This window comes from Idiotropiscis lumnitzeri, chromosome 11, assembly GCF_059441095.1.
Source record: "Idiotropiscis lumnitzeri isolate Australia: NSW breed Sydney's pygmy pipehorse chromosome 11, RoL_Ilum_1.0, whole genome shotgun sequence".
Taxonomy (NCBI): domain Eukaryota; kingdom Metazoa; phylum Chordata; class Actinopteri; order Syngnathiformes; family Syngnathidae; genus Idiotropiscis; species Idiotropiscis lumnitzeri.
The window spans coordinates 1,273,324-1,290,306 of NC_142401.1; the positions used below are offsets into that span (position 1 = coordinate 1,273,324).

Genomic DNA, 16,983 nt, shown 5'->3' on the forward strand with positions numbered 1-16,983 from the left:
TGGCCAGGCCCCGCCTCCTTCCCGGGCGTGGACGCGCTTCCGGCGCCGTGCGCGCGGTTTCTCTCACGCGGTGGTTGTCTTGCTGAGTGTGGATGCTCTCCGGCATCGGCATCGGCATCTGCAACGGAACCAACAAAGGTTGCAGCCGCCCACAGCGACGTCACCAACACGCAGCTGCTCCTGACAACAAACGCAGGTGAGGAGCTCTTGACGTTTTTTTTTGCGGCGTTTTCTTGTGGCGATAGCTCAATATGCCATGAACCCTTTTGCACAGATTCAAACGGAGCTTTTTGGGTGCTTATTTGGTTTTGTTGATGTCGTGTAGCCTTGAGTGTTGCATCCCGTATAAAGTTGTTAGTTGTCACATTTTTCAAACCATTGTTTAAAAACAACCTGATGATGAGTTGAACTTAGAACAAGAAATGATGAAATACTGACGTCTGACTATAATCAAAGCACATCATATCATGTCATAGTATAGATTCTCCGAGTCAAGATCCCCTCATACTTCCTTGACACCAATTCCTATTTACACGAGACTTTGGCGGTATCTCATTCTTTCAAACAGTACTCAAAAGCCCAAAAGGTGAACTTGTCAGTGAACAGCTGAGGCGAGCTTCCACAGAAAAAAATGTAAATCCAAGAATAGCGAAGCGATGCATTGCTCCATACCGAGTGGTGCAGCTTCTACTTCGCACCCAAAAAAGCTGCGATGATTTTTGTTTTCACGCCTCACTTGGTTGATTGTTGAATAGGTGGGCAAATTTCACAGGCAGTTAAGCGCAAAGTTTGTTGGCGCTTTGGAAAAAAACAAACGTTCCATTTAAAAATGGCAACCTCTCATTTCCTCCTGATCTTATTTCTTCCTCCTCCAACGCCATCCTTCTGTCTACGTGCCGCTCTTGGCTCGGCGGGGCGCCGCTGGTGTGTTGGAACTCGCCTCGTCGGGTGGGTGTCTGGGGGGACGTTCCCCCGCTGTGCACGCCAGGCCCTGGCGAACGCTCGATAAGGCCCCCATGGGGAGATTTTGCTGATGCCGCCGTGCAGCACACGCAAAACTCCACGTCTTGGACCCGCCACCGCATTTGGTTCTCCGCAACTTGCTTGTGGACAGATGGAGTGTTGCCGTCTTGTTTTTTTTTTCTTCTTCTTCCGTTGAGCAGCCAAGACGCACTTCATGGCTCCAGAAATGAGTGTGAAACAGCTGCTGTTGGAATTCTGACGGCATTTCAGGCAAAGCTGGTTTGCATCGCTGACTTCAAGTCGGGACGCTCGTTTGAGATTCTAAAGTAACCGGAAATGCTCGGTTCATTGAGGACTTGTCTAAAGTGAGTGGGCCGTGGCCGCCTTGAATAGGTGTGCCGCAACCTCCACAGCACTCCAACGGAGGGAGCAGAAAGTGTTTATGATAAACTTGTGTTTTGTGTTGTGTGTTCATGTGAACGGCTGCGTGTTAGTCTGTGACCTCATTCCCTCTCAACTGCCGGAGCGAGATTTCCTTGGAGAGTCCAGGTCCAGTTGCAAAATCAGAGCAGAGGAGATGCCGGGGCTCGAGCATCTGCTCTACAAAAACATCCCGAGAACAAAGACCTTCCCAAGGCCCAAACACCAACGAGATAAGAATTGTTTTAGGTCAGGCCGACTTCATTTCTGCGTCTCTCCTCGGACCAGTCGATGAGCCGTGAGCCGAAATTGTGCTGTCGTCGTCTTCTCCAAGTTGTGGCTAAGAGGAGCTCTTTCATTTACTTGCACTTTAGGGAACCATTTCGGCATTTCTCCGTGGTCGTTTTGGAGTTCCCGATCAGGACGTCCAAATATATACGAGTTGATAACGCAGCTCAGCTCAACTGGATTTATAGAGCACTTTAAGGCAACCACCACTTTATTAAAAAAAAAAAACAATAAATTAATAATGAAGACAGTAAACTGCACAAAAACAGTCTAAAAAAAACAAACAAAAAAAAAAGTCCCATTCTGAGTGAAAAGCCAAATAAAAACCTGCTAAAATAAAAAATCCCAAACGATTGTGTCTAGCCCGAATCCCACACCTGATTGAGGAAGGATGTTAAGGTTTTTGTCATGTTGATGTAAGAAAATAAATAAATAAGAAATAGTGACCGTGCTGGGCCCCCTTACAACTAATTACGTAAACCAGCAATCGCCAGAGTGGCCCCCTGGATCGAGGGCGAGGGTCGGGGGGGGGGGGGCTCATTGCATTTGCATCCCTTTTTTGTCTGCTGCATCCTTTTGGTTGCTATGAGAGATCCGAAGAAGAGGAAGGGCAGCAGATGGCTGCTGGAGGTTTGCCGTCACAGCCGGCGTTTTTTTTTTTTTTTTTTTTTTGCATCCGTCACGCCTTCTCATCTTGTCCTCTCGCTCTTCTATGTTGTTGTGGCGCTTTTGCAATTTCTTGCAAGATTAGCCATCACTTCACACGTGTAGGTGCCTCTCAATGTGATGCTGGCCTCTCTTGAGGGGGTGGGGGTTGTTTCAAACAAATATCGTAAGCCATTTCACCGTCTCGGCGCGGCTGCCCGGGTGATCTACAACTCAATTTTCCCAATTTCATTATGTTGTGAGCAGGCCGTGCACACTTGCCACCTGGCTCATAAAGCGCTTTCGCTGCCTAACTGGAGGTTTTGATGACATCTGTGTTGGGAATCCTAAAGGGTCCCCGTGGGGGGGGGGTGAGATGAGCGACCGTTACGCTGATGGATAAGCTGGTGTGCGAATGAAAGTCATCGGTTCCACTCGAGCGCCTTGGCCCCGCATCCTCGGAACAGCTGCCGACCGTTCACGAGACGCGCTACTCGAAAACCGCCAGACGCCAATGCACCTTTGCTTTATTTGGATACAAGTGTAATACCGGTACGTTCAAAAGAGAAATGGAAGCCCTAAATCTGTTGCCGTTTAGAAAATGAATGGATGCCTTTATAAGACGGCGGCAGAGCCACCAAACCTTTCTTTTTGTTCGAATCGAGACATGGTGCTAAGCAAAGTTAAACAACACCATTTGCAAATAGACCATCTTTTATATTTTAAAATAGTGCCGTTTATTAAAAAAATGTCATTCTCAAAGAGGCTAATCACCTCTACTTGTCCAAGGAATTAAAAAAATTAAATAAAATTCACCCCTTGAACCAGTTTCGCTTAGCAACATGTCTATCAAGATTAGATGCTCAAAAAAGTCTAAAAAAAAAATGGAAAGCCATTTTAAGGTCATCTTGGCCATTTCCAGGGTGCATGAAAGAGTCCTTCAAAAATGAAAATAAGAAGCCATCGCTATTGTGATTTGTTGCACCTTTTGACTGCAATGTTCTCTTGACGCCTCACCTCATAAAAGACAAAAACGGCTCACCGCACAGCTGTTCTGTTTCCCAGAGGTGCACTTGGAACCTGGGCATCCCCCAACACCCTTTGCGCTCCACATCCCCCACCACACACACACACACACACACACAAGCCATGATCAGTAGATCGATACTTCCACCGCATTGATTTTCTGCACAGCCCTTCGTCTTTTAACTCAGTGAAAACGGCCACGATGATCGTGTGGCTTTTATTACTCACATTTGCATGCATGTGTGTGTGTGTGTGTGTGTGTGTGTGCAATATCCACATGCACAATCTTATGAGAACAATGTCACGTTTTTTAGTTTTGCAATGAGTGCAGTTGCACATCACTTCAAACTACAATATTAAAAATATTAAAAAGAATAAGCAAACGCCAAGGCGCTCAATTTAATGCAAAATTATTTTAGGGCAACACTGAAAAAAATATTATATAATGAGAAAAAAAAGGTCTTTTGAGAATAAAGTCAGACTTTTGGAAAATTATTATTTTTTTAAATATGTGCTTTTTTTCAAGGAAAGGTTTTGTAGTCGTAGGAAAATTCAATGGCTGTTAAGTCATTTTATTTATAGGATCTCTGAGAAGAAAGTCTTTTATTCCAAAAAGTACTTTTTAAAAATAAAAATAATCTAATTTTCTCAAGGAAAAAGTGGCAGAAGTCAACACTTAAAAACTATTCTAAGAATCCAGCTCGCTGTCTTGCTTTGTCTCGTATGAGCTCATAAATCTTTTTTGCAGATATGCAAAATTAAAAGTCTCCTTTATGTCTCTATGTTTGTGTTGAATAAATATTATATAATCCATTTGTAAATCAACAAGATATGCTGCACGGTGGCACAAGATTTATTTGGCCCTCATTTGCCGATGTTCCTCATTGGCATCACGTCATCCATTTTGCGACGCTTTCTTCTGTGAATTCTAAACATCTCCGAGGAAGTGAACGCTTTCGATTAAATGGCAGTTGACGCTGACTGCAAAGTAGTACAGATGAAAGGGAAAATAGAGCGCGTCCGTCGTTTTCCATTGGGATGAAGCGATGCAGACATCCTCTGGCCCATTTGGGTTCCGTCACACCTCACTGAAGTGTTGACTCTCGGAATGAAAACCTGACCAGCTCCGTCCGTAAAGGACGTGTGCACTGTGCAGCGACCGTTTTGTGTCGTTTCGCTGAGAAGTCATTTGTGGGAGGAAGCGCAAGTGTGTGGCCGGCCCTCGAACGATGCCCTGGGTCCACTCCAGATAAATGGGAGACGAAAACCTGGAGGGCGAGACGATGAATAACGGCCGGGACTTTGTGTTCTCTGCCAAGGCTGAGACTGAGAGTAACTGTTTGGATTTCTTTTTTTTTCTTTCTCTTTTTTAGGCTTATCCTCGAAAGTGCCACAAGTAGCAATGACAAGATAGATTGCCTGTTTGCTCAAGTCATGTTGAAATGTTGTCAGAAAAAAAAAATTAACATCAAATTAAAAATGAGCATATCTGCATTTTCTTCTTGATCTGGTTACCGTAAATTAAAACTGACTCTGGCAATTATTCTTTTAGGTTAACCACATGCGAAAGGTGCTTCGTACAAGCATAAGAGTGTATTTAGTTTTTTGCAAAAATTGTAATTATGCGGGAATAAAGTTGCATTTTTTTTTGACAATGACACGGCATTTTTCGAATAAAGAAATTCCCTTTCTATTATTTTATTGTGGTTAATATAAGTGGAAAAAAGTTGACAAATCTAAAACATTATTTTTCTAAGAATAAACCCATTATTTTCAAATTGTCTTTTTTATTAAAATATCTTTTAGGAGAATAACGTTTTTTTTCTCATTTTTAAAATCTAAATGGATATTTACGTTTTGTGAATACATGAATATATACTTAGCGTATTTTTTGTACAGACGTACTCCATTTTGTTTCTCATTTACTTTGGCTGTAGTTCCACTGATGACCACGTGATAGCGACAAACTTTTGTCTGGCATTGTGTCCATTTGAAAGAAGAAGAGCACGAGGTTTTTCAGCGCAGCCTAGTTTTTGGCGAAGATTATTGAATGTGTTTTTTTTTCCCTGTAAGCAGGTGGCGTGTTGTGCTTGAGAGACGATGGCGCCCTCCTTGGCCCTGACACTGGTGCTTCTTTTGGCGCTCGTGTCTTTTTCCCTCACGGGCGATCCTTCCGGCAGCCCTCGCGGCAAAAGGAGGCGCAACTCCGGAGGACGCTCACAGCACCCCCTGCGGGCCGCACCGGGCTACGACGGCCTGAGAGGGGTGCGGAAGGGCCGAGGCGGCGGGCCGACGCACCGCCTGGCCCGGCCCGTGGACGACGGCGCGGGCTTGGAGCGTCTGCGTCCGGTGCGGGCGGACATGGGGCCGGGCCGAGCTGGGCTGAGTCAGAACCGCTTGATGGGCACGCGCAAGGGAAGGGGACACGGCGGGAGACGGGACAAGGGACGACATGGACAAGGTGTGACTTGGCACCACATTCAAATCCATTTTTTAAAAGAAGTGACGGTTTTGGAGAATACAGTCATATTTTTTCCCGTGAGAATGAAGTTTTTAAAATTCTCATCGGGTTGTTATTTCATTCTATGATTTTTTTTTCCTATTAGGGAATATAGTTTCAAAAAACAAATGCAAATTTTGATTGATTCAGCAACAAGTGCAATCATCTAAATTCTGTTTCCATTTTGCAGGCTTTTTTGCTGTGCCCCAGCTGGACGTCCTGCTGGACGAACCTCCTCCTCCGTCCTCTTCTTCTTCTTCGGCCCCTCCCGGCGACGGCCCCTCCCCCAATTCTGCCGCCTTCGGCTCCGGCTCCTCCATGGTTGTCATGGTGACCAACGAGCATCCCCCAACGCTGCCTCCATCTTCTACCAAACCACAGGTGACCCGAGACAAGCCCCCCCCCAAAATGAAATGTGATTGAGGTTCTACTCATACCACTGCTAGTAAAAAAAAAAACAACTAACTAAACTAACCCGAAAAAAATCTACAGGGTTCTTGCTTTAGCTTTCATGGAATGAATAAACTCATCAAGCAACCAAAGAATCAACCGGTTACCCAACTGGTCGAGTAATTAAATAACAAAGCGACCTAGAAACACACTAAGCAAACCAATCAACCAAGGAACCGCCTACGTTTGAAATCATGTAACAAAACTGGAAAAAATACAAAATCGAAAATTGTTTTCTGCTGATGATTTTTCAATCGATCGACTCGATCTTATCAATATTCCCGTGAGTGTGAGAGCAAATCTCCTTTTTGATGCACGCGAGCGAATACGAATCCTGCGATGTGATCGTGTCCTTCGAATGACTGGATGGCGCTTCCGTTTTGGCGAGCCGCTGCTGTCTCTTCTCAGCGGTCCGGACGAGGGAAGGGCCAAGGCGAGGTGATGCCCACCCTGGACATGGCGCTCTTCGACTGGACGGACTACGAGGACATGAAGCCCGCGGACGCATGGCCGTCCTCCAGGAAGAAAGGTCGGCCTCCCTCCAAAATCTCGGAACACACGTTCGATTCGTTTTCCGATCCATGGCTTTCCAAAAACGGCTCTCATTTTGTCGTTTTTTTGTCCCTCCGCAGACAAAAGACGAAGTAAAAACCTGAGCAGCGGGAATACGACGACGGGCACCGATGACGTGGAGCCATGTGACCACCATCTGGACTGTCTACCCGGTCGGTCAAATTCTGGCTGCGTCTGGAAATGCTGATTTCCAAATGTTTGCTTTGCCCGCTGAAGGTTCCTGTTGCGACTTGAGGCAACACGAGTGCAAAGCTCACAACCGAGGCCTGAACAACAAGTGCTATGACGACTGCATGTGTGAGGAAGGTGAGGATGGACTCCGACTCTCAGCCGCCATGTCTGCACTTCCTGTACTCCACCTTCGTCTACACGCATTTCGTACTTTTAAAATGATCGCATTGGATAAAAACTCTCAGAATGTGAAAAATATGATCTTGATTATGTTAGGCCGGCAGAGCAGGCCTTGACCGCCCACCACTGCCAATTTCTTAAATGCCAATCAACTGGTACTCCAACTTCATTTGATCTCACGTCTTCTTCTATCCCAACACTCGTTTCAACCCATTCTCTTGCATTCAGACACAATTTCCCGAAAGTGTCTTTTATTTCTGACGTCGCAGGATTCCGTTGCTACGCTAAATTCCATCGCAAGCGACGTGTGACAAAGAGGCGGGGCCGCTGCGTGGTGCCCGAATCGGTCAATAGTGACCAAGGAGGCTTCATCACCATCTGAGGAGGAAGACGAGGACGCCGAGCGCAACCACTCGAGACACGGATGGCGTCCCGTGCTTGAAGACGCTCGTCCATGGAAACGGGCGGACATTTTGAAACGCGACGGAATGCGAAACCCACAAAAGCCGAATCGTAACTCTAACCCGACCGAACCTGACCCCAACTCAACTCGACCTGCGACCCATTCCAAACCTTCCCTACGCCTCCCTAACACCTACACGTGAGTTTTAATTTCTTCTTTTGCTTGTTTATAACCTTGAAACATCTCAGGCCGGCGCTGTCGACTGGAAACCTCGTACAGTGGAACCTCGGGTTATGATTTTTATTTTTTTTTATTTCAAGAAAAAGAAGTTACACACATGGCACGTCTGTTTTTTTTGTTTCTTTTGCCTAAAATGGATGCCGCATCCCACAGCCGCGCTGCATGCTGGGAAGCGGCGGCCATTGCGGGCTGGCAGCAACCACATCGAACGTCAACGTGACTGCACGCAAAGAAACTACGCAGTGATTTCATCATCACAAATATTGTTTTCACCCCAACACGTTTCTAACATTTTCAACCATGCAACTGATGATTTGCATTTCCATTCATTTTAAATGCAATTATGACCTTTCTTTGCAAAAGTTTTGGAACAACTGGAATTGTACAGTATCGCGGAATCGAACGACATGTCCAAGTATGGCAAATTTCAATTTTTTTTTTCACAAATCCAAACTATTATCTGTCATCTCTTATTTTGACACATTATTAACTAACAAAGTGTTGAAAATAGCACGAGAACGCTTGTAAGAAATAATATCAATTCCCTGTTTGCTAAATCAAGCAAGGCATTATTTTGTTTTTCTGGAATTTTAGAGATGCGATTCCGTTTGACAGCGACAATGTATTTATTTATTTATTTATTTATTTGCTAGTTTACTCTCGTAGTCCAAAAACAATTGTTCTTCTTCAAGGTTGTTGACATTCTTCTCACACACACAAGCGGACATCATTTGTCTTTTTGTCTTCAACTGAATAACATCTGCAAGGTGATTTCTAAAAACAAATACAATTTGTAAATATGGAAGTGTAAAAGATTTTCATCGATTTTACTGTCGCACTCTTATGATGCTGATTTTCTGTATTGTGCTTTTACAGTCTCCGTTGCATTCAAGATTAAACCATTTGTCGTGTTACAAGCGAGCAGCTCTCAAATGTCAACTCTTTTTTGTTTTTTCCATCCAGTTGACTAATTCCAACTATTTTCCCGTCGGAAAGCATGAAAGCGTAAAAATGCTTTAATCGCTGTGCACGCAATGCCACAGTTGAACATTCTTAACTGTTACCATAGCCATCGTCGTGATTTCGGCTACGTGCCATTTCTGTTCGCATCACTTTGGTAATATTGATTGATTTAATTTTTTGTTTTCATGCTCCTTTGCCTTCGCTGATGAACTTCCGAGGCGGCCATAAAAAATCAGAAGACATTTGCTGACAAAGTCCTCCTTAGTGTGCTGAAGTCTCAAGAAATTTGCTTACGAAATTATTTGGCTTGAGGCTTATTATTTATTCTTCCCCAGCGTTTCGAGCTCCAAATTGTGCCACTTTTGGAATTTCATTTCTTCAGTGTTCCAAAACATATTCGAACCTAATATTTCAGTTTTGATCAAATCGGGGAAGTGTTTGATTTTTTTTAAAAGGAGGTGCGTGCGTGAGTAGGAGGTTGAACAGTGGTGGTGTGTGTGTGTGTGTGTGTTGGGGGGGGGGGGGGTGAGCAGGCGGAAGAGGGTTGTGAGGGTGTGCGTGAGTCACATGGGAAGCAGTCAGGGTGCCGTCACATGGTTTGTGTTTGCAAGCGGAGGCTAAGAAAGAAAACGACAAAGTTTGCGTGCTGTGCGGTGCTCTGAAGCTTTTTCAAAGTGTCACCCACCTTTGAGTCCTGCTGCCTGTTATGGAAATTCCTGCCATCAATCTAAAGGTGAGCCTGCTTTTTTCCTTTTTCAACTCTTGTTTTCGTGTCGCAATTTGAAACTTTATTACAGCTAAGAAAATAAATAAATATATATATATTGTTGTATTGCACTGGAGAGGGGAGCTCTCTAATCTCGTTGCACACTTGAGTACAATGACAATAAAGGGATTTCTGATTTTCTGATTTCTGATATATATATATATGAGAATAGGCAAAGTGCAACGTGATGAAATGGATGCAACGAGAAGACGAGAGATTCTTGACAACACCTTGGCCCTGCTCATGTAACGAAACTGCTCTGTTAGCCAATTAGGATGGCGTTTTCAAACTGTGGGTTGGGGCCTCAAAAAGGGAACCTTTCGGGCAGTCAATTGAGTCCGGAACATATTAAAATATTATTGTATTATTTTGAATTGTTTTAGTTTGCTTTCTTTAAAAAAATAATAATAATCTACTTTGTGCTTCTCTAGTATGTTTATTTAATAGGTTGTTTTTTAATTATAAATTTGTTTTACTTTGTGTTATTTATTCATTGATACAAGTATTTATATTGGTGTTATTAAATATTTTTATTGGGTTGAGTGTTGCATACCATTGTTATCTATTCATTTTTATTTTATTCTTCATTATTAAAATTATTAGGCTTTTTTTTAATTTTGTATTATTTTTTTAACAAAATTTATTATTGTGTATGTTTTGTTTACAGTTTCTGATTTTTTTTTATAACGTTTCTTTTCTGTTTTAGTCCTACTATTTTATCATTACTATAGTTATTAAATGATTTTATATTATTATTTGTAAAATTAGTTTTTGGAATTGACTTTTCTAATATTATGAATTCCTTTTCATTTATCTCAGTTGAAATGAGTCATTTCTATCTTGCTCAATAATGAATTTTGGTGTGACGATGACGATGACGATGATGTGTTTGCCTGTCAGGCTATCGTTGTGGTGCACTGGCTGCTCACTGTCTGGTAAGTGAACACGTTTTTCTTCACAAACTTGAGGAATTTCTCCCCTTGTCGACCTCCAATAGGTCACCGAGCACACACACACACCCCCACACACACGTTTGTCTCTGTGTGTGTCCAGGGGATGCATGGCGTGGCTTCCCACCTCGTTCGCTTGGGGCAACTTCAGCGTTCTGGCCGTGGGCGTGTGGGCCATCGCTCACAGGGACTCCATTGACGCCGTGCTGATGGTGAGTGTTCGCAGTCCATCTGAACGACCGAGCCATCTTAGATTGGGACTTGTAAGGGTTACGTTTAAGAATTGGGGCAAAAAGCAGTTCGGCAAAGACTGGTTTTGAAATATATTTCACATGTTGGAAGATAATTGCTGGAAATTTCCCAAGACATTTGCAGTCCTGAATTGTGTAGCAATGTTTTTTGTTGTACTTCCCTTTTCTGAAGGTTTTCTCTTATTTTTTAACTTTTTTTTGGGGTGCCGTGCAGTTTCTGATCGGAATGGCCGTGACCATCCTGACCGACATCATCCACTTTGGCATCTATTACTCGCTGAGCGAACTGGCATCGGAAAAGGGCCGCGATGTGTTCCGCTTCAGCGCCGGCATGGCTATTCTCAGCTTGCTGCTCAAGCCCGCTTCCTGCTTCTTCGTCTACCAGATGTACCGCGAGCGGGGGGGAGATTACAACGTCAACTTTGGTGAGTGACGGCTGGCGGAGGGGAGATGGCCAAGTACCTGCCAGGTGGCCTCGCCCCCCCCGTAGATGTGCAACTGAAAAGAAATACCAATGTGGAGCTTTTAAAGCATGGAAGGGACACATAGGACTTTATAAAATGATTGAATGAAGTCCGAATTTCAAAAGGCATGTAAATGCAGCCGGCAGATTTGGAAGTTTGACAATCCAGACCGAATGGCAAGCAAAGTGACCGACTGTAAATGCTTTTGTGCCGTTGTAATGCGGCCAAACTCAATTGTGTTTAGGATGGAATTCAGAGTTTGGGGCGGGGGATAGGATAGGGCAAACATTTAATTTGAAATGAAAATGAACAAAAGCATGACAACAAAAGTTTGACACACCCGAGTTTTTAGAAAATAAAACATTAACAAGGTTTATTCATTTTGGTTTTTTTCAAGTTTGGCGGGCCGGATTCAAACGTTTCAGGGGCCGCATGTGGCCCCCGGGCCGTAGTTTGGGAGAGGGTTTTGGTAAATGACAAATCTCAAGGTCAAGGTTGCGGGTAGACTTGCGCTTTGGTTTGTTTCTGTTTGGGGTCACCGTGCCGAATAAATCGCTTCCTTTGCCACTGGAAGTCGTCGGATGTGTTCGCTGAAGTTCAGCCATTAAACGTGTGCGAGTAAACGCGTTGAGAGGGCGCCTTTGAGATTTCTGCGCTATTGTTGTTTTACGCCAACAAACTGGATTTTGTCCGAGTCACAAGACTGGAAATAAGTGCGGCGCACCACGTGAAGCCATTTTGCCAGCGTGGAGACGCAGTTTCATGCAAATTGTTTTCATCCCACACGGACTGATGTGCAACTTGCGAAACTCAACTTCTGGCTCTGTTTTCATCGTTTGGTCGAGCAAGTTCTCCGAAGACTTGAGGCTTCTTCTCATATTTTCTTTCCCTTTTCACCACGCTTTGATTTGTGTACTCACTGGATTTGCTCACGCTTTTCTTTTGCGGTTGATGGATCGGATCAAATGGAGGGTCAAGGGGGAAATGTTGACCGTCAGCGGTTGAGGGTTTCGAGTTCGGGGGAGAATTGAAGTTGAGGTCCTTCAAATTGATGATGAATGGTAGAAATTCGAGGTTAGGATTGAGATTCTGCTAAAAAACCACTCATTTTGCTGCAGCGCTTCATTTCTTGCTGCCTTCAAGCTCCTCCATCATTGTCGCTTTGAGATCATGTAGCGGATGCTAGCTAGCGAGGGCGCTGCGACAGTCCATGAGTCAACCTCAGTAGAACGCAATCGAGGATGACGCGGGAGTGGATTTTCACTTTCGGCCCATCCCACTTCTGTCCTGCACCGTAGTATTTATTATTTTTTTTTTTAAATCCCGTTTTGTCATGTCCTGGTGAAACAGGACAGGACAGGGTGGGATGTCCTGCTCCCGTTCGGAATGTCTCTCATTTTCATCCTGTTCCCATATTGGACGTCAGCGAGCAACAAAAACAAAACTTGTTGCCGCTTCTTCCTCATGAACTCTCCCGTTGCTGTCTGCTCATGTGAACTTTTGATCCTGTCAAGTCCCAATCCCGTATTTAAAGGTAACGCTGACTCCTATTGCCTGGAACTCGCGGGATTGCCGTAAAAATGCCAGCCTCGATTTGTCGGCCTGAGCTTTTAGCCTTGCCGCAAACACACTTGACTCTGCGTGTGCGTTCGAGCACAGACTGATGTTTTTCAAATTCAGATTGTGAGTGGAAAACGGGAGGGTTGAAGAATTGGAATTTGGTTGGGGAGGCGGAAAAAAAGCAGCCCAAGTTTCCCGGAGACGATTTGGCCCGTCAGAATTTTTAGTGTTTGTGTGTCACGGGCTGATTTAACGGCATATTGATGTTGTGTGCTCGCGTCACCCAGCACGCTTGAGATTCTTATGAGCTGCGAAGCCACGGATGTGTCTTTTAACACATTTATGAGCATTTACGAGTTCCCTGCAGGCCAAAGCGCTTTTCGCGGGCTGGCAATCAAGCGGGCGCCTGCCGCTTCAACACAACAACACTTCAAATCTGACGTCAGGTTTGCATGCTTTGGAGCAAGAGTGACAAGAGTGGGCTGGCTAGCCAATCACAAGTCTTCAAAAGAACAAAGCAAAGCATCGGTTCTACAATAAAACAAGAGATGATGGATAGCAAAATAATCTTTTTTTCTTTCATTTAGTTTTCTAAAGGTGGTATTTTTTTGTTGTTGTTGTTTTGCCCAAGCCGTTGCGTCCTGTCAGACTGCTGGGTTAAAAGTCCCTTTTTTTTTTTTTTTTAAATAATTTTTAAATAAATTTAAAAAAAAGCGTTTTATGTCGGTCATTGCAGCAAAGTCAAATATCTGATCTCATCAGAGATTAAATAAAGAGAGAATTATTGAATGCTCTAATCCTTTAGGTCTAAATTGAATCTATTTTATTTAAATATTTCAAACAAGAGCAATTAATGCATTTATGAAATATGTTCGCGCTGAATAAGATGACATAATAAATATTCATTTAACTATTTTGAAATATTTATAATTTCATACTGTACCTCGCAAGAAGAAAAATGTATTAAATGCAAGTTTATGAATATTTTTAATGTCATCATTAATATAAAAAATGTAAGTGACAAACGTAAATGTTGAGTTAAATATTAATGTGCAAAATGTTTTGTTTTGAAAATATATTTTCCGATGCAAAAATAGGAAATTACATGATATAATATCGAGGTTACACCCAAAGCATAATCTAATATTTTATATTCATGAATAAAAAAGGAATTGTGGATTTGCATATTCATGGAAAAAAAATATTTGATATGGATGATGATTTTTAGGTTTAAAAATGAAAACTTCTATTATTGCCGATAGAAGTCAAAGAAATTTAGAATTAAAAACAAGAAATATTTTGAAATCATCATGGCAACTATTCCTAAAAATATTGATTAAAAGTAAGCACCATCGACACACAAAACGTTACATTTCAGGGACTGAAAATCCATTTTGTGTGCATAAAAAAAAGAAGAAAAAGTGTTTGTGTGGTGGTGACCTTTTCTTCAATGTTTATTGTGGAAGATTTCCCAATTGTCCTTCCTCGCATGCCACGTTGCCCTCGTGTGTGTCTCGTGTGGGAATGTTCTCATGTCCTCATTTGTCTCCTCCTCCCTCCCCCTCTTCTACCTTTGACCTCTCTCAGACTTAGAGACTTCAGTGGACAGTCGCTGCACCACGGACAGTGCCGACAGTGCATTTATCGGCCGCCGCTATTGAACCCCCCCTCCAAAAAAAATTCCTTTTCCTCTCTGCCCCCCCCCCCCCCTGCACAGGAAGTGAGCTCATGAACAGGGAAGGACAAGGAGGACATTTTTCATTTTTCTCTTTCACATTTGTTTGTGTATTTATAAGAACGCATGTGTGTGTGTGTGTGTGTGTGTGTGTGTGTGTGTGTGTGTGTCTCTTCACACCTTGTTTGTGCTGGTTCTCCTCATATATTATTCATGCCTCCAATCTCCAGACACCTCGTGTGCGTGCGTGCGTGCGTGCGTGTGAATCTTTGCATAGTAATAATAATAATACAGTGATGCATTGACATACAAGTAACTTTTTTTTTTTAAAGATTCGAGCCGTCATTGGCTTTGGAGCCACCGATTGTGAAATTTAAAAAGGGGGCTACAAGCTGTTTAATTCCACTCTCAGTTGAAGTTTACTGTCAAACTAAATAATAAAAAGGGAGAATTATACTTTGTGTGTAAAACAAGCACTGTGCTTTCTTTCCGTTTGAAAAAAGTCTGCCAAACAAGATAACTGATAATATTTTTTTAATGACTGCAGAGAAATACATTTAAAAAAAAAAAAAAAGGTTGACTTTTTTTAATGATGCCAACACAGAAGTAATTTCATCACAATTACTTCCAAAATTGTGCATTCAACAGCAACACTTGAGAATCAGTGCGCCTTCACTGTCTTGTCATGGTGGACGTGTATTTGTCCCCCACCTCGTAGGTTTCCCCTCCATGAGCCGAAACCGAGAAGCCTACCAGTCCATCGACCCCCAACAGGACGCGTCCACCAGCATCGCCAACCCTTTCAACCAGGCACAGGACTCCAAAGCGCCGCGCGCCTACTGATGCCAAAACGCCAGCGTCGCCTGCAACCCGGGACCAAGTAGAGTGCTACCACTTGCTACTGCTCTCTCCACACGATTGTTGTTTGTAAAGTGTTTTCATATCAATGTTGTATATTGTCGGTTGCATTTTTTTAAAGAAAACTTTATTGTACGTGGGCCTGATTAACAAATGTATACATCTCCACTCTATCTATCTATCTATATATATCTATATATATATATATAGATATATATATAGATATATATATATATATATATCGCGACTATTTGTCAAATTATTGGGAAAAACAGAAGAAATAAAACATGTCGGAAATAAAAAATTAAAATTAAAAAAAAAAACACGAACACGAAACGCGACACCCAAACTGGTCAGCGCGTTCATCAAATCCAAAACGTAACGAAAACAAATGTTTAGCCTAACAGCATTTTGTCACTCGAACTTATTGACCAAATTTCTAAAAGAATGTGTTGCTTTTGTTTTCTCGTTTTCCCAAAAATTTCGAACTAGGACTTTGGCAACTGTGCTATTATGCGAACGAAATATGCTATCTTAAAATATTTCAGTCGCTTGAGGGCTTGTAATTAAAAAATAAAGGGCTACTCATTATCCGATCATGCGTGTTCTTCCCTCTCAATGTGTTCTATTTGCTCTAATTGTATTATTTTCTTTCTTCGTTGACCTAAATTCCCCTTGGTGAAGATGATTAAACTTTCATTTTATCTTCCTCCTCCATCTTTAATGCTCAATTACAGGCTGAAAACTTACAGCGCGGCTTCTCGCTCGTCCCGAAACTCCGAACCGTAAAACCCAAAATAAACGTTCCCGAGTCGGAGAATAATGAAGAGCGAGTCGGCGGACTGTCGGCTCGGTGTGATGAACGACCTCGGGGAGGCGGCGGAGGGGGCGTGGGAACGTGGTCATTTGTTACCGGCCTGTCACAAATGTTTTTTTAATGAATGCGCACTTCCCACTTTCTTTGCGCTGCCTTCCGGCCAAACAACTGCTCGATATTTCCTCAACTTTTGCGGCTGACGCTGAAATGTAAATAAGCTTTTTCCCTTCCATTCGTCACAACCTCCTTAGGAGATTGCGTATTTTATCTTGTGTGCTAGCAGGCGCTCGAGTCTTTTATTAGGAAGAATTATGAAATGAACGAGGTAAGGCTATGAGACAAAAACTTGTGTTGTTATTTTTATTGAAATGTTTAATATTCGGCACATGTTTTATCCGCAGAATAATTGCAACACAAACGTAGACACGTCATCATCCTGAAATATTTGAAAATTCAGCTCCCAAAACCAGTTCCACGTCGCGACATGAAATTCGGTCAACAGTTTCTATTTTTGTAGACCCACAAAAAAGTCTCAAGAAGTTCAACCTAAAATGGCAGAAAGTCTGTTTTGTTTTTAAAGTTATGTTGCCACTTAAGCTCCTTCAAGGACAAAATACTTGTCAGCTTTTTGAAAAGCTTCAGCCCCCAAAGCCAGTTGCACCTAACAACACAAAATCGGTCCCTCATTCATGAAAATATGGAAGAAGGCTGACATTTCTGTTTTCGGGACATAATGGCCATTTCCAGTCGTCCTTTAAATAAAATCTTGTCTTCACGATTCAGTTTTTGAATTCATCCCCCGACGTCAGTTTCACTTAGC

The 16,983-nt window shown here is 42.8% G+C and overlaps 2 protein-coding genes across 6 annotated transcripts in view; both read left to right on the forward strand.

The window, feature by feature from the left end:
* The window catches only part of draxina (dorsal inhibitory axon guidance protein a), a 23,551-nt gene continuing 6,568 nt past the window's right edge, over positions 1–16,983 (forward strand). The window contains exons 1-8 of one of the 4 annotated variants that reach the window (XR_015845741.1): positions 2–196; positions 5,419–5,803; positions 6,033–6,223; positions 6,701–6,821; positions 6,925–7,017; positions 7,082–7,171; positions 7,486–7,817; positions 8,013–8,780. Coding sequence is in view for 2 of the 4 variants with exons in the window: in XM_088308129.1 (XP_088164255.1) it covers positions 5,443–5,803; positions 6,033–6,223; positions 6,701–6,821; positions 6,925–7,017; positions 7,082–7,171; positions 7,486–7,598 (969 nt within the window). In the remaining 2 variants the exon portion in view is untranslated. Of the gene's footprint in view, positions 197–5,415; positions 5,804–6,032; positions 6,224–6,700; positions 6,822–6,924; positions 7,018–7,081; positions 7,172–7,485; positions 8,781–16,983 lie in introns of those variants that run through there. The other 3 variants (XM_088308129.1, XR_015845742.1, XM_088308128.1) reach the window with 3 other exon arrangements.
* On the forward strand, positions 9,362–16,210 carry agtrap (angiotensin II receptor associated protein). 2 transcript variants are annotated; one of them, XM_088308130.1, is made up of 5 exons: positions 9,362–9,555; positions 10,489–10,523; positions 10,642–10,750; positions 11,004–11,214; positions 15,207–16,210. In XM_088308130.1, the coding sequence occupies exons 1-5, from the start codon at positions 9,529–9,531 to the stop codon at positions 15,329–15,331; spliced, it is 507 nt and encodes a 168-aa protein (XP_088164256.1). In that variant the 5' UTR covers positions 9,362–9,528; the 3' UTR covers positions 15,332–16,210. The 2 variants fall into 2 exon arrangements, with proteins under 2 accessions (XP_088164256.1, XP_088164257.1); XM_088308131.1 differs by lacking the exon at positions 15,207–16,210 and adding an exon at positions 14,401–15,188.

Excerpts from the sequence above, each read along its gene's own strand:
- agtrap (XM_088308130.1), top strand. The coding sequence starts at position 9,529 with ATGGAAATTCCTGCCATCAATCTAAAG. Across the intron at positions 10,524-10,641 it reads CACTGGCTGCTCACTGTCTG|GGGATGCATGGCGTGGCTTC; the intron begins GTAAGTGAACAC and ends GTGTGTGTCCAG. Across the intron at positions 10,751-11,003 it reads CCATTGACGCCGTGCTGATG|TTTCTGATCGGAATGGCCGT; the intron begins GTGAGTGTTCGC and ends GGTGCCGTGCAG.